This window comes from Octodon degus, unplaced genomic scaffold (genome assembly GCF_000260255.1).
Source record: "Octodon degus isolate 3935 unplaced genomic scaffold, OctDeg1.0 scaffold00128, whole genome shotgun sequence".
NCBI lineage: Eukaryota > Metazoa > Chordata > Mammalia > Rodentia > Octodontidae > Octodon > Octodon degus.
In genome coordinates, this window is record NW_004524704.1 from 993602 (window position 1) to 1016668 (window position 23067).

At 38.8% G+C, this 23067-nt stretch overlaps 1 protein-coding gene across 5 annotated transcripts; it reads right to left on the reverse strand.

The window, feature by feature from the left end:
• Window positions 1–1910: 1910 nt before the first annotated feature.
• Window positions 1911–22581, reverse strand: Tra2b (transformer 2 beta homolog). 5 transcript variants are annotated; one of them, XM_023700899.1, is made up of 10 exons: window positions 22306–22570; window positions 15938–16214; window positions 11349–11482; window positions 10305–10467; window positions 8417–8605; window positions 6467–6582; window positions 5276–5359; window positions 4161–4220; window positions 3314–3387; window positions 1929–2902 (listed from the first exon to the last, which is right to left on the reverse strand). In XM_023700899.1, exons 4-10 carry the CDS (start codon window positions 10335–10337, stop codon window positions 2892–2894), a joined length of 567 nt encoding a protein of 188 aa, XP_023556667.1. In that variant the 5' UTR covers window positions 10338–10467; window positions 11349–11482; window positions 15938–16214; window positions 22306–22570; the 3' UTR covers window positions 1929–2891. The 5 variants fall into 5 exon arrangements, with proteins under 5 accessions (XP_004640934.1, XP_023556667.1, XP_023556665.1 ...); XM_004640877.2 differs by lacking the exon at window positions 15938–16214 and having other exon boundaries at window positions 1911–2902; window positions 22306–22581; XM_023700897.1 differs by lacking the exon at window positions 15938–16214 and having other exon boundaries at window positions 2223–2902; window positions 3314–3384; window positions 22306–22519.
• Window positions 22582–23067: the final 486 nt, after the last annotated feature.

Below are 23067 nucleotides of genomic sequence, written 5' to 3' on the forward strand. Positions count from 1 at the left end.
ACAGCAAAATTGTACGAGCCTTTCTGTTGGATGGCATGGAGCAACATTCACTGCTGTGACACTAAGTAGAGGAATTCATGAAAAACAGGCTGTTTTGGTCACTGGCAACTTGTGAGTACACATATTGGTCAGAGAGCAAACTGTGAACACTCACAGGCAGATGTACTTTATGGATGCTTACCTCGAGTAACAGTGCTGAACACAAAAACATAGTACCAATGGAGGGAGGCGTCTCACTCTGCTTGTGCAATCACTGGAGCTACTTTACCCAACCCTTCATTTCCACAGTAAATGTGAAACAAATGTGTACTTTTGTATTATGGATGAAAAAGCCTCAGATCAGCCCCTCCATTTAACCCTTATTGCAGAATCTTATAATTTACTCTAACAGGCTTAATCATACTACTTAAAAGACTGGGAATTATACTACACTGTAAGTTTAAACAAAGCTCCTACCTAGTGGGTGTTTGTGGTGGTGTCTCTAGGGTTATGGAGCAACAAGACAAGAAGAATACACTGGTTACAAACACTGGCTTTAAAGAGGTTGGCCTGAGCGCACCAGAACAAGTAAATCTGAGCACAGAAAAGGTATTACACAGTAAATGTCAAAATTAAAACAGGTCATTTTTGAGATGGGTCTTGCCATGCTACCTAGGGAGCCCTTGAACTTCAGATCTTCCTATTTCAGTCTCTGGGCAGCTCTGATTACTGCTGTGTCATGCCTTACTGAATCACAACCACTAACTCTCCAATTGGCAGGAGACTGAAGGTGAAAACAATGCGAAACATCTCAATAGGCTAAAGAGGACCTGGGTTATTAAAACAACGTGGGGCCAATCAGAAGGCTGGATCATCATTTTTTGTCTTACCCCGCCACACTCCAACGCAATAAAAAAGAACAGACCCCCTTCTAGCAGAGTTCAGTGAGATCTACACCAGATGCCCAATGTTTTCATGTGAAATACCTGCGTGCCGGGCCAGGTTGTTTTTGTTTGGTTTTCTTTGGTATCTAGTACAGTGTCTTCAGGATCTCCAGGGTCTCACTATGTATAGACTGGACTTGTAATGATCCTGTTTTCCGCCTCCCAAGTGCTGGGATTTCAGGCGCACACCACCACACCCAGTCTCAACCTCCTCTCAGTGTGCCCTGGGGTTCAACGCCAAGCCCCTGCATCTGCCTAAGCAGGCACTTTAATCCGCTGAGCTATTTGGCCGGCCCTGGACCAGGTTTTAATCTCCTAGTAAAACAAAAACTGTACAATGTAACTTTATATATTATCACCATAAAACTGAAGCTTTTTTCTCCCATATTATTTTATGATTGAGAATGGGGCTACAAAAATCCAGGGGAACACAGTAACTTTTTTAAATTGCAAGATCATAGTTCTATGTAAAGTGGACAGTTAACAATCACAAGCAGACATTTCTAAGAACATGCCACTCAGTTTTACAAATAAAGGCCTGAATATACTGCATCACTTCAGAGGCAGAATGATAACTAAAAGCAAGTTGGGGGCAGGGGCTGGAGTTGTATTTCAGTGTTGAGAACATGTGCAAAGACGACCTGGGGCTCAACACCTATTACCCATCCCCAAACCAGACAGAATTCCAAACCACAATTACTTGTCTAACATTCTCCCGCTAGTTCTGAAAATAATCTAAATGCAAAAGAACCGACCCTAATACACGTCAGTTCTCCTCAGACACATGTGGTAGCTAGAGTGAACATTAACTATCCCAAGGGGAGGTGGCTTTACCTGCTTCCCAATCTCTATGAACTTTCAATGAATAATGAAGTTTCTCTTTCTGGCATATAATTCAACCCAAGAAACACACTATCAGGGACTAATCTATAGAAAGACTAATAAGGTTAGGAGAAAAACAGTACTTTTTTGTGAACTGAATTGCACCAGCAATTTTTCTCTTTGTTTTCATTTATTTAACACAGTTCTCAAAACATTTGAGTGAAATTGGGCCTCCTTTGATAAACAAAGGACCTGAAAATATTTAAAAAATGAACAGGCAGTCTTCGGTTCATCCACGACACACATGTAGCGTTCCCTTCTCTTATCCTGTACTTTGAAGCACCCAGTTTTTTAATGGTTTAAAAGCTAGAAGAACAAGAGTACATTTGTGGTGGAATGTATTGTCATTTGCTGATAACTAGTTGAAATACCATTATTCCCTTTTAACAGCTTCAAGAAATAGCCTTAAGGCATACACGATGTGTAACTCTTTTCTTATTCCCTGCTAAACATAATACAGATTACATAAAGGCTGACAAATCCACATTTATATAAGCATTAAGCATTTGCTGCATTGAGAAACTTAGTTCTAATACTAATAGTACAGAGTTACAGAGCATATTTTTAACACTTAGTTGCAGGCATATTAAATATGGTTCATTTCATGGACTGAAGGAAAACGTGTATTTTTGCCTTTGAATTTACTGATAACAAATCTGAATAGTTTTGCTAAGCATCAATGTTAGAAAGAAAAATAAAAATCAAACTTTATTGTTGCTTTTGCCATTTGGTAGCATTTTTACACACAGGCTTCAATCTTCAGATTACCCTGGATTCAGTAGAAAAACCTTTTAAATGAAGTTTTTGTACAATAGAAACTTCTCAGCAGTCAAAATTTAAGACTGTAAAAAAATACATGCAAAACATACTTCTCTGAAAACACTTAACTTTGAACAAAGCACCGAACTACACAAATGCAGAATGAAAACAGCATTTCAACTCCACCAAAAGTAGTCATCATAAAAGGTGTAAAAGTCACCTAACTTCACTAGGCACTGTTCACTTTTTAAACAGACAATAAAAATATTGTCCACAAACAACATCCCAGCTCGATGGCAGGTTTCAGAAAGTCTTCATCTTCATGCTTTAATAGCGACCTGGCAAGAAGAACACAAGTATATTTTAATGTTAAAAAAAAAAAAAAAGTGACTATCAACTATGCTATCCTACCATTAACAAATTATAAAGACGTCCTTCCAGGGAGAAGACACTTCCACAGAACTGTTAACACTAAGAATGACGATGTTAACCAATAGACACAGCTCAGGAGTTTAACTCAATCTCAGAGGTAACGTTCTAACCACCTGAGCATTTTTAAAGTTCAGAATTTGCAAGACACCTAAACAAATGTCCAATGGTGACAGAATATCCTATAGTTGTAACCTTCATGGACTCACAGTGGGCATGAAAATTAGATTAAGACATAACTACCTGAATTTATTTACAAAAGGAAGATGCTAAGAAAGTCCTAGTATATACACAAAATCAAATCAAAATTTAAAACTTACGAGGTGAGTAGGATCGAGATCTGGAGCGTGATCTGTATCCTCCACGACTATAATAAGGAGAAGGCGACCGCCTTCTGTGAAAAAAAGAAAAAAGAATTGTCTATGATGTGATCATTGCTGTGGATCTTAAAAGGACCAATAAAACTGACTGAAGAGAAACAAGTTAAAATGCTTCTGATAGCACAAACTCAAAGTGCCTGCTGTGCCCGCCCCACCCGAGGCTTAGTTAGACAGCAATTAAGACTGGGTTTGGTGGCATGCACCTTGTAATCCCAGCTCTTGGGAGGCCGTCAACAGGCAGATAACTATAGAGTCTGATGTAGTAGTGAGACTCTGAACACCCTGTAGACCCTTCCCTAAAAGACTATAGGGCCAGGGAGATGGCTCAGTAGAATAAGTGCTTCCCTGGCAAACACAAGGGCCTGAGTTCAATCCCCAGTTCAAAAAAAAAAAAAAAAAAAAAGTAGAAGACTGTAAACTAACACTTTATCAGTTCCCTAAATTAGAAGGGCCTAATTAAGCTTTTAAAATTTACCATTAGGCACAGGAGGTAAAGACCTGAGAACAAAGCACATTATAAAGCTCAAGTACCCCTTATTTTTGGGCTTAACTTTCTTACTTATCTTAACTGAAATTTATAAAACTGTACTACGAAATAACCTATTATAAGCCAAATTAATTTCCATAAATATCGCAAACCCATTTTTACTGTTATTAACTTCAGTCAAGAGTGTTCTTATATTTCAAGAAATCTCAAGCAATTTTAAACTACCAAAGCATTAATAGGGCAACATCTTTGTGATAGTTTTACTTATTTGTACAGATTTAAAATTTTCTCCTGGCATACCTGTAAATCTGATCTCTATCTTGAGCAGCTCTCCATCCACCTCCTCCTCCACCACCTCCTCTGTAAAGACAGAAAAGCAAATTTTAGCTTTCTTTCTTAAAACTCCCAGAAAGCACAGAGAACACCCAATTTCTTACAGGTAAAGTAACAAGCCTTTTCTACAACCCATTAGAAAATTGCGTAGAGCTCTCTCTGGTGGCTAAACTGAGCAACGCCAGCATACAGAACACATGGCTAAATAAACGCCTCGCTGAATTTAGAGTAAAGATCTTTTAAACTTACATGTCTCCATAATCAGTGCCATTCAAAAATAATACGACATAAATATCACATTTCTTAAATCCCTAATTTCTCCACGAAACCTCATTGAATACTGAAAAAACAATAAACTATAGGGCTGGCCAGATAGCTCAAGAGACTAAGGTGCCTGCTTAGGTGGAGTGCAGCTGCTGGGGTCTGATCCCTGGCATGCCATGTTGGCCCCACTCCTGGGGCACACTGAGACTGGGTGAAGTGGCTCGTGCCTGTAATCTCAGTGCTTCGGAGGCTGAATACAGGAGAATCACTAAGTCTAATCTATGTAGCTAGACCCTGTATTAAATACAAAAAACGGGGCCAGGGAGATGGGAGATGGCTCAGTAGAATAAGCGCTTGCCAGCAAATTAAGGGCATGAGTTCAATCCCGGGTTCTGCCAAATAAATAAACTAAATACAAAAAAACGGTCCCACTGTTACACTGTGTTGAAAAAGAAAATGTTACCTTATCAACATATGCTATGAACATTCCTGTTTGTATTTTAGAATAATTACTGCGCAGAAATCTATACCAAGTTTAACACTACAACTGTACCTATTTCCTATTATAAAAAAACTTAGTACAGGGGTTGGAAATGTAGCTCAACAACAGTGCTTGCTTAGTGCGTGCCAAGGCCATGGGTTTAATCTCTTGTACACTCCACACAAGGTATAACTTTGAAGAGGTCCTCACATGAATTAAGCAGTTATTTTATCATGATATATCCCTTGCCAAACCTTCAAGGCCAAAGGCTGAATATAGTGCTAGCTTAAATTATACGGTGTAACACAGTGCTGACCTCTCTACATGGCTAACTCACCTGTATGATCTGCTATAGTAGTCCCGATCATCATAGCCACGGTCATATCCTCTGTCATAGTAATCCCGACGGCGAGAACTGCCACTACAAATAACAACATTATCTTCTTTTAAAATTCAAGTGTTCTTCTACCTTTTGACATGACATTCGCTATTGAAACCTGGTTCAGATATAATATGCTGCAAGGTGCATTTGGATCTTAGCAGAGTATTTATTACACTGCTCAGTCAAGTTCTAGGATTGGGCTTGGGCAAATGATGTTTCATGCTTGCAGATGTTAACTGAAAAAGACCATTCTGACTATACTTCTCACTACCACTGAACATTGTCTTCTCCCTTGTTACACCACAGATAAGTATTAAATATCTTAGCTTAGGAAGTGCATAGATCTTGACTTTATTGAAAGTCAATCAAGCCTATAATCTATTACTTGGGAGGCTGAGGCTGCAAGATGCTTAAGATCATAGCCAGCCTGGGAAATTCAGTTAAGATCCTGCCTCAAAATCAGAATAAAATCCAAGCAATTCACTCATCTCCCCTATTTGCAAAAGGAAAAGAAAAATAAAAAAACCTCACTGAGATGATACAAGCTTCGACTAAGGTTCTCCTTTATAGAATGTGGCAATTAATGTGTACTGTAATGGTAATTATAACTTAGATCCTAGAAAAAACGTTCCTGAGATTCATTCCTAAACCCAACAAAGTGAGTCTTACACAATGTCAAGTTTTTCTCTGTCTCTGGATATCCTAGTCTCTGAGCACAGCACTACAGTACAGTAAGCACATAGCAGCACAACTGTGACAGTGTCTGGCGGACACACAAACTATTTGTCATGTTTGCAACCCAACTGAGTGTAAGCTGGGGACTTGCTCTATTGTACGTGAGTGTTCTTCAATATTATATACTTTTTTTCCTTTTTGGTGGAACCGGGGATTGAGCTCAGGCCCTTGCACATTCCAGTCAGTCACTCTACTGAGCCATCTTCCTGGCTATATATACACTGGATGACAGTTGTAATAAAGTTCTCTTTCTTATTTTAGCATAGTAACTGTAACGCTTTGTTATAACACAATTTTAATTGCATGTTTTCTGTTGAATAGCTTTAGTCAGTTCAACAGAATAAAAATACTTTTTGATTTCTTAAGAGTATAATAAATGGCACACTGCATTTTCAATACTGGCAAACTTACTAGGTAGGTCTCCCCATGTAAATTCCTGGTGTTGGGGTATGTGGTCTTTTTGTTATAGAGAAATCCACTCTGATTCTACGCCCATCAAGTTCCATTCCGTTGGCACGTTCTTTAGCCTTCAAAAGATAAATAATTGTCATATACAGCCCATCCTTTAACAAGTTATGTCACCAATTATTCTGTTCCAGCTAAATGGACACTTCAGTTGAATTATTGTAATGTTGATCAAAATATAAGGGCGACCTACAAATTATAAATCAGTTGCTTCTCTTAAGTTTATCAAAAATGCCAATGACCCTTAAAATACTTGAATGACAGTATTTCTGGATCAAAGGCAATCCCTAGCAAACGAATCTGCAGGCCGAATCTGGTCAGCAGAACTATTTTTTTTTTCCAATGACCATAAATAAAAGAATACAGGTTAACTGTAACACCAAATGAGAATTCCACAAATAGTACTGATTAAGCCCAGCTCTTTTCCTTTCTTTATGGCTTTGTGGCAAGAATGGCAGAAGTAAATTGTCTGTGGAGTGCTGCTCTGGAAGCCTGAAGTTAAGATGAAAACAGCAGGAAGCTTTAACCACATACAGCACTTTTATCCTGAATATACAATGACTCAAAATATACATTAAAAGATATATATACACCCACACCCCATTCCAAAACCTTTGAGGTTTACATTTTAGTTAAAGGAATTGAGAGAGGGGATCTATTCCTTAACTTGCACAGAATTTGTTTCTAATTCTGATTTTTAAAAATCTTTAAACATGTTGAAGGGCCAGCCAAATAGCTCAGTGGATTAAAGTGCCTGCAAGCAGGCATGGAAAGGCCGGGGGTTTGATCCCCAGGCCTGGTGTGCCAGCCTTGTCCCAGGGGCACACTAAGAGGGCAACTGAGACTGGGATGGCTGGGCATGGTGGCGCAAGTCTGTAATCCCAGCTCTTGGGAGACTGTAAACAGGCAGATCGTCCAATCTAGTAGTGAGACCCTGAACACCCTTGCAGACCCTTCCCTAAAATACAAAATATAAAAATGTTTGAGTTAGGGTTTGTTTCAGTTTCTGGCACTACAGATTCAGACATATCTGTTCTTTTCAGAGAGCTCTGTCTTATAGCACATGTGAATTAGGCAATCTACAAACCTACACCATCAGTCATCTTGAGCAAATCCAACTTTTAGTTGAAGGATACCTGGAAAGGCCCTTTCAAATCTCAAAATTCCACATTATCCATTATAATTAGTTGCATCTAACATTTTTGTTCCTTGAGTCCTTTATTACTTCCTTTAAAAACCAGCTACCAGTCCCATTTAAAGGCTGAAAAATAAGTGCTAGGAATCCAATTTTTTAAAATAGAACATGGATTCACATAAATTTCACTTCTGATGTCTCAAACCCAATCAAAACCCTAAGTTAAGCCACTCATTGACCAATGTATACTTTTAAAGAACCAGTTCTTTTTCTCCTGCATCTACACTATCATTTTTGGTTATTTTCCATTCTAGAAAAATAACTTCACGTAAACATTGCTTAGGTATCCTGTATCAAATCCTCATGTTTTATTCATGTCAAAACAATAGTATGTTGGTTCAGAAAAAGGAAGTTGTTTTATTTCAAGATATAAAGAACTGAATTGGTACATTAACTGGCTACTGGCCATCAGCCACTGGAAAAGTGTCAGGTTACTCTTTTTATTCTCCATTGATTAAAATTTTTCTTCCGTTAAAAAAATGGGGGAAAAGTCCCTCCAAACAAAAACCTAACCCTGGTTTCCAAAGTAATGAATTTATATCTCTGCCCAGAAACCTCTAGGTTTTTTTTTTTTTAACTCAAGTAGTTACATATCCTATTTATAGCATAAAAAAAGTAATTGTCTTATCTAAACACTGGTTCATTATCACTTGGACATAAGACTGGTGCTTTTACAACTGCACAAATAAGCTGTTACTTACTTCCTTGGCATCGTCTACATTTTCAAAATACACAAAGGCAAATCCCCTCGAGCGCCTAGACTGCTGGTCATACACAATAGACACATCGGCAATTGGGCCATATTTAGAGAATACTTCTCTTAAATCTCTTTCTGTGGTATACAAGCTCAACCCAAACACTCCAAGACAACAGTTTGGGTCAGGATTCGCCTAGAAATAGAAAATATTATAAATTTTCATTCATAATAATACATGTTTATAGACCACAAAAATTACAAAACATTAAGTACTACAAACTCTTTAAAAGAAAAAAAAAATCACAAACAGGCTAAATCCAACCTTAACAACTAAAAAGTGAGAAACAGGTGCACTCATACTGGTGGAAAAGTGGACTTCAAATCCTATTTAATCAATCTTAAAATCTGCCCATTCTTTACAAGCATGAATATGGATAATCAGAAGAGGACAGCTGCACTAGCTAAAAAAAAAACCTATGCAATATTAAAGAGACATGTTCCAAGACACCCTCCCCCCCAATGGATGCCAGAAATCATAAGATAGTGCAATCCTACAGCAGTTCCTCAGTACTCACGGGAGATTGGTTCTAGAACTCTATGTAGATACTAAAACCTGTGGCTGCTTAAAAGTCTTTCATATATAACGTAAGACACATTTTCTCGTATACCTCACTACTACAGGGCAAAATGACAGTGTGTATAGCATGTACATAACCATAAGGTTCAATTCTTAGCACCTTAGATAGCAATAAAAGGAAATATTCACTATATTACTTACAATACCCACTCCAACATAATGTTACATAAATAATGAAAAAGATAATTAAAAATACAATGAATGATGGAAATTTCTCTAGCTGGGGATGCAAAACAAATGCCACTACAGGATGACCAAGAAAATGTTTTATATGTGGATTCCATACTGAAGGATTCAACTAACCTCAGATGCAAAGTATTTGGGAGGAGGAAATCCCATCTGCACTGAACAGAGACTTCCTATCTCATTTCCTGAACAATACAATGCGTACAACTTATGCAGCACTTCCATTGCATTACATATTTACTGACAAAATTTAACTCACAAATTAAGTGCAGTAAAACAACAGAAATCTCAAGAATGTGATCCACAGTTACTGAGTGACCAATAAATAAAGGTACATTAGCTAAAGGGATGATTCATGTCTTACCCAAGATAGCCCATGATTTCATCATGCTACTAGGGACTGAGTGGGATTTAGTAAAATTAATAAATTTATATTCTGGAACTTCTACTTAAATGATTTTGGACCCAAAGTCTCTGAAATCGCTATTAAAATGGAGCCACTACAGACAGCCAAATTTCATACATGCACACAACCCAATAGGATGTGTACCAAACCTTTCAAAAAAGGATTAAGCAGAGCCTTCACTGATACAAAAACAACCGTATTACCAATATTCCAATTTCCATAACAATTGACTAGGGAAAGTTCCAGTGAACTTTTAAATTCTCCCTATAAAAACTTCTTGGATTCAATAATGAAACCCAAATATAAACACATTAAGTACACCATCTTACTGGGAACTCTCAAAGTTTTAACATCTGAAACATATTCACTTAAAATTAAAAGGGAGAAAGTTAAAAGAGCATCCTATAAAGTTTATTTTAAAAAAAAGCCAGAAGGCATGCAGCTAAACACAGCAACACACTAGTATTTTCACAGTAGTGCAGCTTGGCAAGACTACCTCAAAACATAAAAAAGGGGCAGGGATACAGGTTACTATAAATGACCTAGGTTCTATTCCCAAAAGAAAGAGCAGAAGGTTCAACATCAATTTAGGGTCAGCCTGAAAAATAACTCATTAATTAACTTAGGCATTCTACTGCTTTGTAGTCTTCCCCCTCATCTTACCCGATTCCCAACATGACGCCTTCGAGTAGACATGGGGGAATGGCTGTGGCTGTGGCGTCTGCGATAATCACAACTGTAAGACCTGCTACGGGAAAGTCTATAAGAACGAGATCGAGACCATGACCTTGTATAATGCCTTCGAGAACTTCTTCTGGATCTAGACCTGTAAGACAAAAGCTTCAAGGTGAAGACCAACTAAAATAGACATGAATTCCAGTTCTTACTACTCTGAAGTTTAACTGCAAAATAGGGACACAAATCAGTTATGGTTAGCATGGTTAGCAATTAAATGGGGTCACTTGTCTTTTTTCCTATAATCATTTCAATTACATTGAGACAAGCTAGCCTAAGTTTTTCAAAAACCATACAACTCAATTAGTCTATTAGCTTTATGTACATCTTTCCCTTTCAGAATATCACCATTTGTTTCTCCCATTATGCCCACCATTCATTTAACAAAACTGCCCCAGTTTTTTTTAATCAAAGCATGACTACTGGCTCTCAGGATCACATAAAGCTGTCCCCTAAACCATCTGATAAAGCTGTTACTGTAATTATGCCAGACAACAGGCAGAAACTGGGAATGTCCCATGAAAATCAAGATATTTAGCCTTTCAACATTTTTTAAAAAGTACATTATGGTATTTATTGATCAATACGTACTATAACACAACAGACTATACCTACTTACCAAGAATTGCAGCTACTAAAAATCAATGTTCTGTACTATGTATTTCACATTGCTAATTAATTTACTTATTTCCAGTGAATCCTCACTATTACAGAGAAATGGCACTATACTTACTAACTCACCTTTTCTAAGTTAAAGTTGTGGAGAAGCTTAGTTTGCCCAAGACAGAAAAATAAAGGTAAGATCTGAACTTCAACTCCGAAAGCCAAGGCTCTTACATCATTTCTCCCACCAATATTAAATAAGCCAACACATGATCTAATTCTCCCTACTTCCTAGTTTTCAAAAGCACTGGCCAATTTCAGGGCCAAGAGCAAGTGATAGAAGAAAATCTCAAGACAAATCTTTCTTACCTAGATTCAGATCTGGACCTGGACTTTGATCTGGAACGCCTGGAATCTTCCTTGGAGCGAGACCTTGCAGGGGTATGCCTTGCAGATTTCCCCGATCCGTGAGCACTTCCACTTCTGGAAGCAGAACGGGATTCCTACACGTAGATGTCAAAAGTTTAATTTGTATACTTTATGGGCAACTTAAAAAAACAAATAAGCTGCTGGGAAATAAATGGTGACGGGAGAGCAATCTTCTTCCAAAGATAAGAAAATACAGGTAAGGGCAGGAACTGAGTATACCTGGAGTAGTAGTTTCACTGCTCCAAAAGACATATAAAGTCACTTAGCTTGTTCTTTCTTCCACCTTTCTGGAGCAGGCCTAAGAATTACCTGACCCCATTCCCTTAAGAAAGGGTTGCCAAGCAAAGTGCTTAAGGGAACTGTCCAAGGACTGTATTTCGGGTTTAAAGACTAGGGTGAGAAACAACTATAAAACCTCTACTTTATAACTATCAAGCTGCAATTGATAAAACCCTACAAAATCCGTAAACTTTAAAAAAATCCTTTAGATATTTTTAAGACCTCAAATTTTCAAACTATTAAGAGACAAGCACAGTGATATCAATTTTGAGTCCTAAAAAACAGAAAGTGTCAAGGATCAGCTAGATACCATATTCTTCAAAACTCTTGCCATCCAATGGACAGCAAAGCTTTAATAAACTAAAAAGCAATCAGATGAAACAATAACAGAAAGAGGCAGTAAACTGTGTAGAGATTGCCAAAGAGCCACACCTTCCTCAATTACTTGGAGTGGACCCAGGGTCATCTTTCAGAAATGGAGAAGAACACAACATAATCTCCTTATCTAGGGCCCAGGAAAAAGTGAGGTCAGGGACCACATGTAAAGACTGAGGACTAGATAAATACTGTAGACTCAAAGCTTTCTCTGTCAAACTGCAACTGGCAGGCAGAAAAGGGACACCAAGTGGGGGTAAAAATCTAGGAAGAGACTACCAGCAAAGGAGTGCCTAAACAGGATATGATTGAAGGCACATAGTTGACTAGCAGAAAAGGATCACAAATAGTGTAATAAAATCTGGAAGAAAGCTCTACAAAAGTACCAAAAGGTGGATGAAGGAGGGCAGTACTCACTCCAGTCTGACAGCTAAGCAAGTTTTCACCAAGACTAAAATAAGTGATACTACCATATTGTTGGTAAAGTTATCACTAGAAAGCTCTCCTTTAATTTTTCTTTAGAATACTCTGGCCAGTCTTGTAACAGCCAAGAAAACAAGTTCAGGTTTTTAGCCCCAAACAACTGCAGAGAATTTCAAAATATTTCCAGGTCATCATAAAACACGTGACATGACATGGAAAATGACCTTCCCTTCCAACCCTCCTCCCCTCATGGAGTGAACTAAAAAGAAATGAAAAAGGCATCCCTTTTCATTATGTTAACAATAAAGGCCTTTAATGCAGAGATATGATTAAAAGATGTATTACTGCACTCATGGCTCCAATTAACAAGCCCTTGGATTTCTCTATTCAATGCTCTGAACAGATATTTAGTTAAAAAAAAAAAAAACCCAAACCTCTAAACAAAGGCTCCGTATTTTAAAATGGGAAAAGCTAATCTAGAAAAAGACAAAAAATGAACTCAAAAGCCAGCTAAGTACCTTTACTACAGTGTAGAAAGCTTACTTCATAGAACAATTACAAGCTCTAAAGGAAAACAAGAGTTTTCTCAGGAAGAACAGACTAACAGTTTCTCAGAGGAAAAAAAAATTTAAGAGAAGCATAGAATTTGACCATAAAGGATGAGCAAAAGCGAAGTTAAGACCCTTTTCTAAGATTTTATTTAACAGAAAGCTGTGTTGCAAGCCGAGATACTTCACTAGTCTGTTCATTAGAAGGGAAGATAAAAAGTATACCTGCCCCAGAAGGGAGAAACTTAGCAAGGTTTTAATATTTGTAAAACCTGAAGTGCTCACTTAGCCTCCAACTCAGATACATTTTCTGAGCAATCATTTCTTAGACTAGGAATAAGAGAAACACTGGAATGCAAAATTTCCTTGCCAGTACTCCTACCTAGTTGGGCTAACATCTAAACACCTCTAACCTTCAATCCTATTATCAGGGTCATTTTCTTAAAAGAAGCCAAACACTGTTGCAGTTACGGTGGCCACTTAGCTGGTTAAAAAATATGCAAAGAACTTAAGTTTGTTTATAACAAGACCTAAAATGATTAGTCAAATTCAAAGTATAACATTTTAAACTATACGTGGATAAACTAAAATTAGTTGAGAAGGGAAAAAAGCTGGAAAAGCCTATATAGAGATACTTCAAATTCCACTCAGGGATAACAAAAGTTGTAAATGTCACCATAATAGAATCCTACCGAGAAGGAAAAAAACAAAAAACAAAACCCTGCTCTAAACAACCAAGGCTCAAAAGAACTTAAGTTAGCATAAACAAAAAACCCCCCAAAATTAGCTGAAAAAATACTCAGGGAAATCAGTACTGACTGGATCTTAGCCATACAATAATACCCAATCTACAAGAAACACATCAGGTTAAAATAAAAACACAAAAAACCAAACTGCCTCCCAACAAGGTATCTAATCAACATTTCCCAATTTTGAGTACAGCAACAATCTCAGAAACACTTACTTGAATGAAATAAAAGGAAAAATAACCCTCCAACTCATTTACTTTAAAAACTAGATGCAGTATGTTAAGTTTAGAAGAGCAACAGACTAGATTTAGATGTGGTATGCACTAAAGCTCTGTAAGCCTCTTAAAATTTAGAGCCCTAAATAGAACTCTACTTTAGTAATCCTACAATTGGGTGTTCACCATTTTTTAAAAGAACCAGGGAGATAGCTCAGTAGATTAAGTGTTTGCCTGGCAAGCGTAAGGGACTGAGTTCAATCTCCAGTTCTGGAGAAAAAAAAAAAGAAAACAAAACCAAACCAAAATACATGTGTGTATGCTGCTAGTTAAGACTCACTGACTCAATTTCAGAACTCATGTGATTACTATCAGATTTTTTTTTTTTCCACCTTGGCAAAAGCACCTTCCTGGCTGCTGCCTCCAGCATTTATCAAGTCCTCCTGATTAATTCAGTCTTCTCTGCCTTGGTGGCCTCAGGACCATCCCTTTACTTCTCAGACCTTCTCAAGGCTCAAATATGATGTGGCCAAGGGAAAAAACAAAAACACAAGTACAAGAGATGGCCAACTAACATGAACATCTTCAATGTAGGTCTACAGCTTGAGCCATACAGTCAGATCCCAATTACTTTCTTTAGCTTGCTTAGGGGACTAACGTTCTTTTCCCTTTGGACCCCAAGAATCCATGGGCTTGAGTAGATACTTTTACCTCAGATATGTGCTTGCTTTTTAAGTAACAACGCAAAACTAAAATTATTCATGTCTGGTTTATGGGAAGGTTTAACAAAGCAACAACTGGGTCAAAGTAAATTAAAAAAACTACCATATAAGAGTTTGTTCTCACTGCAAGGCAAAAAAAGTACAAGCTTCACACTTGGCCATAAAAAGTACAGTTCCTTCAAAAAGGCCAGGTCACTGCAATGAGTGTTTAAAGGCATCTTCACTTTAGGAAGACGTGCATGGCATTCTCAACTAGAGCAGAAGGCAAGTTTTCTGGTGCCTGATAATGGCTATTACTATGCTATGTGTGTGTCTTAACTGTGGGTAATACTATTACACCAGGCAGCTACTATTCTATTTAGCTAAAGTGAGACAAGAAAAACCAACTTTAGGGACTAATTTTCTCAGCAACCAGGACTAACAAACCAGGATAAAGCTGTTTATAATCTATGTATCTTTAACATCATTAAAGATAGCTAAACCCTAAACACTGTTAAAAGAAATGAGAATCAAGCACCTGCTACTAATAATGCACATTGAATTAACTGTCCTGCTCACTTGCATGACCCCTCTTCTAAAGAAAACATTTCAGCACAAAGTCTGAATTCAGCTGGAACAAACATTAAATAGAATGTTTGGCACCTAAGCATATAAACATTGGAGGGCCTATACCTAACTGCTCACAGCTGTCTACTACTCTACCATCTAGGAAAAAACCCAATGCTTTTAATGCCAAAAAAACACCTCAATGCTGTGCTTTGCTTGAAATTTTAGGGGCTTGGATCCATAACCATCTGGTGACATTCTTCTCAAAAATTGGAACAGAAAATATTCTATCCACATTGTTCAGTGAAGGAAAAAGGTAAATGCATTAAGAGTCCAAGGGGACTGGTACAAAGACCATCAGTTCCAATTTTGGAGGTACTCACTCATGACCCAGAATCACCAAAGTCAGATAAAAGGCCTAGGGGACAACAGGAGGCCAACTGATACCCATGGTGGAGAGAGCTCACTATGCCTGCTATTTGACTACAAAGGGTTATTTTTAAAGCTTTGCATTTCAATCATTAGACTAAGCAGTTAAAATTAGAATTACCTAATTTAAACGTTTCCCTTGGAAGGTACTTCTTTACCCTGTATATATTTTCTTCTATTAAACAAATAATGCATGCATGTTTAGCAAAATATACAGGGACACATAAACAGACTAGTAATTACTTAGCGTAGTGCTTTCTGATTCCAGATTACTTCTTATCTTAACTTCCATTTTTATTTCTTTTCTTCATTCTTCCGTTTCAAATTCTGACTTCTTTCATCTTCCCCACTTCACACAAATTGCTCAATATTCTATAAGTGGGACTTCTGGTCTGATAATTAGCATGCATTCTTTCTTTTATTTTTTCAAATTTCAGCTTCACTTATTCCTGAGCTTCAAATACTCATTTATAAAACTTGTCATATGACGACTTCCGCATTTTCCTTCTTCAACATTAACCTTAATAGAAAAAGAACAGGATGAAGAATATTTTAAAACTCCAGGATAAAATCCAGTGCTGAAACTAGAAAAAAATATCCCCTCTGTCGTTTTGGACTTAAAAAAAAAACCAAAAACCCTAGAATGAGCAGCTCAAAAAACCCAAAACTACATAGCTTTCTGTTGGCTCTAGTATGGTAATTTCATTTATCTACTCTAATTTATCATGCTTAAATTGAAAGTGAAGTGCCCACTGAACATTTACTGTTCATTTAACATTTTAAGAACTATTTACATTTCACACTTATTGTATTCAATAGAATATGTAAGTGTCAAAGCACAACTTTAGTCAAAAAGTGACACATTAATACAAAAGTGCAAGAAAAGCATGGACAAATTCAAATTCATTTGTACAATGATGACAAAGGCTTAGGGTCAAAGAGGTCTACAATATTATGACTTCCCAAAGTAGGACAATAGAATGTTATGGGTTTTTATATTGTATATTTAGAAGAGCACTATTAGACAATGTCAGAGAATCCGACAGTTTGGAACTGTACAGTTCAACCCACCCCTGGGAAACCTGCTCTAATTATGTAGTATGAATGCCCAGTTACTAAACTGAGAGCTAAACAAGTCAATTACTACATGGCAGAGGCTACAAAGCAGAACAAATAAATCCAACAGTGGTATTCTCAAAGAATTTTGTTGTAAAGTTTTTCCCTCAACAAAATATCAAAGTCTCCTAGATATTCAAAAGAAAAACTATACTTTACAAGGTGGCAATATTAAGAGAAAATTATAGCTCACCTCACATGAAGAATTTAGATCAGTATATTTTAAATATGCTGAACATACACATACTAATAATACTTCCTGCATAGAATATTCTAATTTTCCTTTTATCCTGCTTCTCCTCATATGATCTTTCATTTTACCAATCATTTTCTTTATAGAAAAAAAAATTTGAAGCTTAAAAAAAAGGGAATTTTTATACCTATCTGAGAATAAAAACAACCATGGCTACACTGGCCAAGTGTTGTGTTCCCTTTTAACAAAGTACAAGTATAATTCCTAGGCTAGTTGTAAAGTCAATTATTATTTATTCGGGGAAAAATTTTAAGTTGCTTTTTATTTAAGGGAGTCACAGTAACTGGTTTTCACGTCTATCATTAAAATATGTTTGCTGGCAGCACCAATGTAATCATGGAATCAGAATGCCCAAGCAGGTTTCCTTAGGCCTCCTAAAGGTTATGTAGATACAAGGGCTCAGATGCAGATGATCCTGGAATAGAGGCCAAAGCTCTAGATATACTGTTCCAACAGACACCTTCCTGCTACTATTTCATTATTCCTTTCCAACTTCTTCCTTCTATGTATCAAACACAAACACAAATTATCTGGCTTATTTCCACTTAGCTGCTAAAGGTCAAATGGCCACTTTTAAAGTAAATGACCAATGATTACGTTTAATGTTATGCATTTTGGTTCAAAGCCCCTACTTAGAAATATTCTTGTTCCACCATCAACACAATTTTTGTTAAAATGTTTCTAGGGACTACCACTGGAATCCATTTACCATTGAACATGTACAAATTGTTTTCACAGTTGCAATGTTTTTAATAAATGGGAGAAAGGTCAAGAAAAAAAAATCTTGCTAAGGAAAAAAACAATGTTCCTATTAGTAAGGACTATTTTCTGCATTCAAATCTACCAGAAGGATGGACAGGAAAAAAAAAAAAAAATCCTCAAAGACTGAATGAACAGCCTCTGCAAAAACACTCGACATGCCTAAATTAGCTGTAAGTTATATTTTTTAATATCAAATATCCTAGGAAACAGCAGACCCTTAAGTTTACATACAAAAAAATTCAGTACTTTTCAATAAAAAACAAGTATGCTTTTTGACTTTTTCTGAGGACTGTATTTTTACCTAACAAAAAATTTTAATCCAATATGGACCTCACCCAAGTTGTCATATTAGAGTTTACATTACAAAGGCAATCTGAAAACCTCCAAAACCCAATTCAAACCTCCAAAACCCAATTCAAACTCAGAAGACACTGATTTGCTATAGTAAGCTTCTTTGGCTGGCAGTTTAAAAACAATATAAAGTGATGACAATACCTAATTCTGTGTGGCCCTCCCTTCAAAATACTAGGTAGATAAAAACCACAGAAGTTCCTAAACATCACACCACTTAAGAAAACTACTTTTTTATATAAACCCAGATCAACATGAGGGTCAAGGGACATACAACTGTTGCTGTCCTTGCCATGGGCAAAACAGGAACTTAACTGTCAAAGTGTGTTCAGTATTAACATTTATCACTTGGACTTGGGAGTTTTACCGTTAGGAGGGGACAAGGCAACTTCATTAACATCTCATCTTCTGAAATCCTCTTCCAACATAACAAAACCAGCAATACTTACCTTGTACTTGTTTGTAAAGCCACCTTCAATCTCCAGACAACATCCACAATATTAAAGTAGGCTTACTTAAACCAAAGTAAAAATATTTCAACCTGGTTTCAACATTTATACCTGGCCAGAACAGTGATAAAAAACAAAGCCAAACTATTTCCTCATACGTCTAACTTTTTAAAAGAGGAAACTGGTAGATGCTACAATTTTTAGAAAGAAATGCTTTAGTTTTAAAAGTGAGAGTTTATATAGTTACACCTAACTACAAAAAACAGAAATCCCAAGATTAAGCAGGAGAGAGAAAATTTTAAAAGCCACTTAGTAGGTTTCTATCCAGAATCTATTCATCTTTTCAAAGAATAAAAGTGGTAGCCGGGTGTGGAGTACACCTGTAATCCCAGCTCTCAGAAGGTGGAGGCCAGAGGCCAGCTGTGTTGAGGTCAGCCTGGGCTACAAAGTGAGTTCAAGGCCAACCTAAATTATATATGGAAACCTGGTCTCAAAAACATAAAAGGCAAAAAAAAACAGAATAGAAAGTGCCTTCATCACAAAACAAAGTGTACACAAAATAAATAGTATTCTGCTGGAGAATCTGCTGGGTCAAAACAAAACTGCTAACTGTAATCCTGAATTATCTTTAATAAACTTAAAACATCTAGCCCATACAATTTTCCTTAGTTTCTGGATTCTTAAGGTAGGCTCATTTGTACAAAATAGTTATGAAGGGAAGGAAAAGCACATGGAAGACCAAAGAACACCCAAACTCCACAGGTCTACCTGACAATTTGGGATTTTAAAGAGTTATGTTTTTGAATTGTAACATGACAAACTGCTAAGAATGTCTCTTTGAAAGAAAAAAAAAAAAAAAAGAAGAAAGTAAGAAAAGGTACTAGTCAACTCCTTTACAAGATATAAGCCACTTTTGGAAAATACGGAGACATGAATCCACAGATGAAATGAGATTTTACTTTGTATATAGCTTGGTCAGATTAGGGAAACCAACTAACTTTTACTATAAATCAACTGTAAAGAACGCTAAATCCCACAGATAAAGATGAGGAAAACACAATGAACCACAGTTGTATCGCTATTCATCCAACACTCTTTGTGACCACACTGATACAAAAGAAACAACTACTCTAAAGGGGAGGAAAACGCAGTAAGTTATTTACTAGACGGACAAATGAGGTCACACTGGACAGATCTGTGCGTTTTCAATTAACAGTTCAGAATGTTTACAAGCCTAGAGATAAATGAAATGCTTTTTGCCAGGCTCCAGAGACACTATATCAGGTATATTCAGATTACTGTCTGGAGCATTTTAAAAATTCCTTTGAACACAAGCACTTTCAAAAGGGAAGATTAGCCGGGAGTGGTGGCACAAGCCTGCAACCTCAGCACCGTGGAAGTTGAGGCAAGCCTGCTGCCAGACTCAACTGTAGTGAAACTCCGTCTTAAAAAAAAAAAAATTACGAAACGGAAGGTTAGCCAATCAGCCTCCTTAGCACGATTCTCTGCCTTACGTGTAAAGCGCAGGAGCTTAAGCTATCCTGCATTATTTCTAACCACAGAACTTTATGGTTCTTCCAAGCATTATTAGTTTTAGATGTTTTCCTATCATGTAATCGTTATACGTGTAAAGCAAACAGCCGCTACCAAATAACACTATTTCTTAACTACAAAATTTGGAAATCTCTTACAGCAAGTCAAATTGTGGGCTGACAATTTCCCTTCAGCTGGGTCAAATTGAGACGTACTTTCCTCATTATAACATATGCTTTATTTAACCCTCCTTCGAAAGACTAATTTTATGTTTTGTGAGGCGGTTCCTGCTATATTGCCCAAGCTGGCCCCAACTCTTTTTTTGGCGGAACCGGGGCTGAACTGAGGTCTTTGCGCTTGCCAGGGAAGCGCTTATTCTACTGAGCCATCTCCCTGGCCCTTGAAAGACTAATTTTAAAACATTGTGCTTTCCCAGGCCAAACACCAACAAGCTTCAACACTATATTCAAATGGCACCGGGGGCCTGGCCCTAGCTCAGTTTTTTAAGTGGCTGCTTCCACAAAGCTGTCAGCCTCAAGTTGCTGTAGTTCGATCCCCACAACATTCCAGCCAGTCAAACCTGCCCTGAAGGCATTCGGAGCAAAAAAATAAAAATAAAAAAAATCCTCAAATGGCACCAAGTTCAAAACTCAAATCAAATCCTTAACGTAAGAAAACTGCGTACGTACTGGGGACAAGGAAGTCAATCATGGGGGAGGGAAGTACAACCTAAAAAAAAACAATATAGGTCTGCATCTATAAAAGCAAGGTCTGGGCGGGGGAGATGGCTCAGTGGAATAAGTGCTTCCCTGGAAAACACAAGGGCCTGAGTTCAATCCCCGGTTACACACACATACACAAAAAGGCAAGGTCAGATTAGCTTAATTTGATTTAATCAGATTTGGCGCCAAGTTTACTAAGGTACCAGAAGCAAAATATTGTTTTTTTACGGAACCACCTAAGATCTTTCAAGGTACAAGTTTGCAAGACTTTGCCTCGGGGTGGCCCTAATGTTGTTAGGTAAAACTTGACCTTTTTTACTAAGTTTCAAACATCATTTCTATCACCTCTACGCTAACAAATTTTCCTTAGCCTCCGAATATTTTATTTTTTATTTTTTAGGTGGAACCGGGGATTGAACTCAGGTCCTTGTGCTTGCCAGGGAAGCACTTATTCCACTGAGCCATCTCCCCGGCCCCACCTCCGAATATTTTAGCAAGACCCATATTTCGGATCTTCATTCGGTGCTACCCGGGCACAAGACTCCGAGCCCAAAGGGAAGTTACTACATTTAAGTTTAGGAACCGCTCAGCCCCGCAATTTCTGCCTCTTAATCCCGAAATTCCATCTTTACGTGGAAACTAAAGGCGCAGTAGAATCGCGCCTTAAGGCTAGGATAAGACAGCATTCAAACAAAGAAAGCAACGGCGCCAGTTGTTGTTGCCCGCCAATTCCTCCTCCACAACGCCACGGAAAACCTGCCGTTAATCAACCTCGTGATCGACTCTGACACTAACGGTAACTTCGGCCCAGAAAGCCTTTGCGACATTGAAACACTCCACGCGGGACCAACACAAAGCCCTCCTGCAGTCGCCTCCGACTGACGGGCCAGTACGCGGCAGAGGCTCAAGAAGGCCCCACCATCCTGTGAATCCTATCCCCTCTAGGCCCGAGAAAATCGTCCTCCGAACACCGGGGGGAAAGCCGCCCTCCGCCGCGCGGCCCGGGAAGCGCGGCCACAGAGGCCCGCGCGCGGTGACGGGCGGCGGCTCCGCCATTTTGTGCCGCTGGCGGCGCGCCCGGCCGCCAGCTCAAGATGGCTGCGGCGAGGCTTCGCTGGAGAGCAACGGCGAAACCAGACACCGCTCCCCTCCCCCACGCCGAGGGGACTCAGCGGCCATTTTTAATCTTTCCCCCCTCATAACGGAAGACAGCCGACTGGAGGATCAAGCTCCGCGAACCCGCCGGAGGGCTCATTCACGGCTAGAAAAGGCATTTCCTACAAGGGCATCCGGACCCGGGCTCCCATCCCTCCTGGCTTCACACTTCGGAGCCTATACACCCCCGACTCCCAGCCCAGGCCGATAGGCCTAGGAGATGCCAAACCTTGGGACCACACAGCCGCCCCCTACGCCTGCCATCCGTACCCGCTCGCCGTAGTTCTGCTCGCCGCTGTCGCTCATGACTCCGGGTTCGACGTCGCCGCTCGCTGGGCTTCAATCGAAGCTGCCAAGCTCTCGCGTCTTCTTTGGAGGCTTCGCCGCAGCCTCTCAGGACACGCCGGTTGCTGAGTCGCTCAGAGACGAAGCGCTCCGCACCACCTCCGCAAGGGCTCTAACTCTACCGGATGTGACGCGCCGCTCCTTAACTGGCTCCTCCCCCTCTAGAACGCGCGCTTTCTTGACCCCGCCCCCCCGCTCGCTTTTCCATACACAGTGGTGCGTCCAGAACCGGACTGACGTGGCCCCGCCCCCTCTCGCGGCCCCGCCCCTATCTCTGGGGCTCCTTGAGGCGGGAAAGCGAACCTCGGCGGGCTTCGGAGGTGGTCGCCGCGCAGCGCAGTGACGACACCAGCCGCGCCTGAATCTTTTCTAGAACTTTCCGCGGTAACCGTCCGGGGTGGGAGCAGGCAAGAAATGGCCTCCGTTTCCCTCATTCTTTCCTCTTTTTTTTTCCTTATTACTTTGTCTCGTTTTGTGCTTTTCCTGGAATTGAAGAGGGTAGCTATTCATATACTGGGTTCCCACTTTACTTTGCATTTTAGTCTTGTTGCACAGCTCCTTTCCTTCATTTTATTTTTTAAAATACCAGGTCTTTTAAAAAGAAAAAAAAAAAAGGTCTTTTACAAAAAATTAGACACAAAGTCTTTTGAGAATAGTTGTAGTCTAGCAAGCGAGGACTGTTAAGTA

Excerpts from the sequence above, each read along its gene's own strand:
- Tra2b (XM_004640877.2), bottom strand. The coding sequence starts at position 22,341 with ATGAGCGACAGCGGCGAGCAGAACTACGGCGAGCGG. Across the intron at positions 6,583-8,416 it reads ATGTAGACGATGCCAAGGAA|GCTAAAGAACGTGCCAACGG; the intron begins GTAAGTAACAGC and ends TATCTTTTGAAG. Across the intron at positions 5,360-6,466 it reads TACATGGGGAGACCTACCTA|TGGCAGTTCTCGCCGTCGGG; the intron begins GTAAGTTTGCCA and ends TGTTATTTGTAG.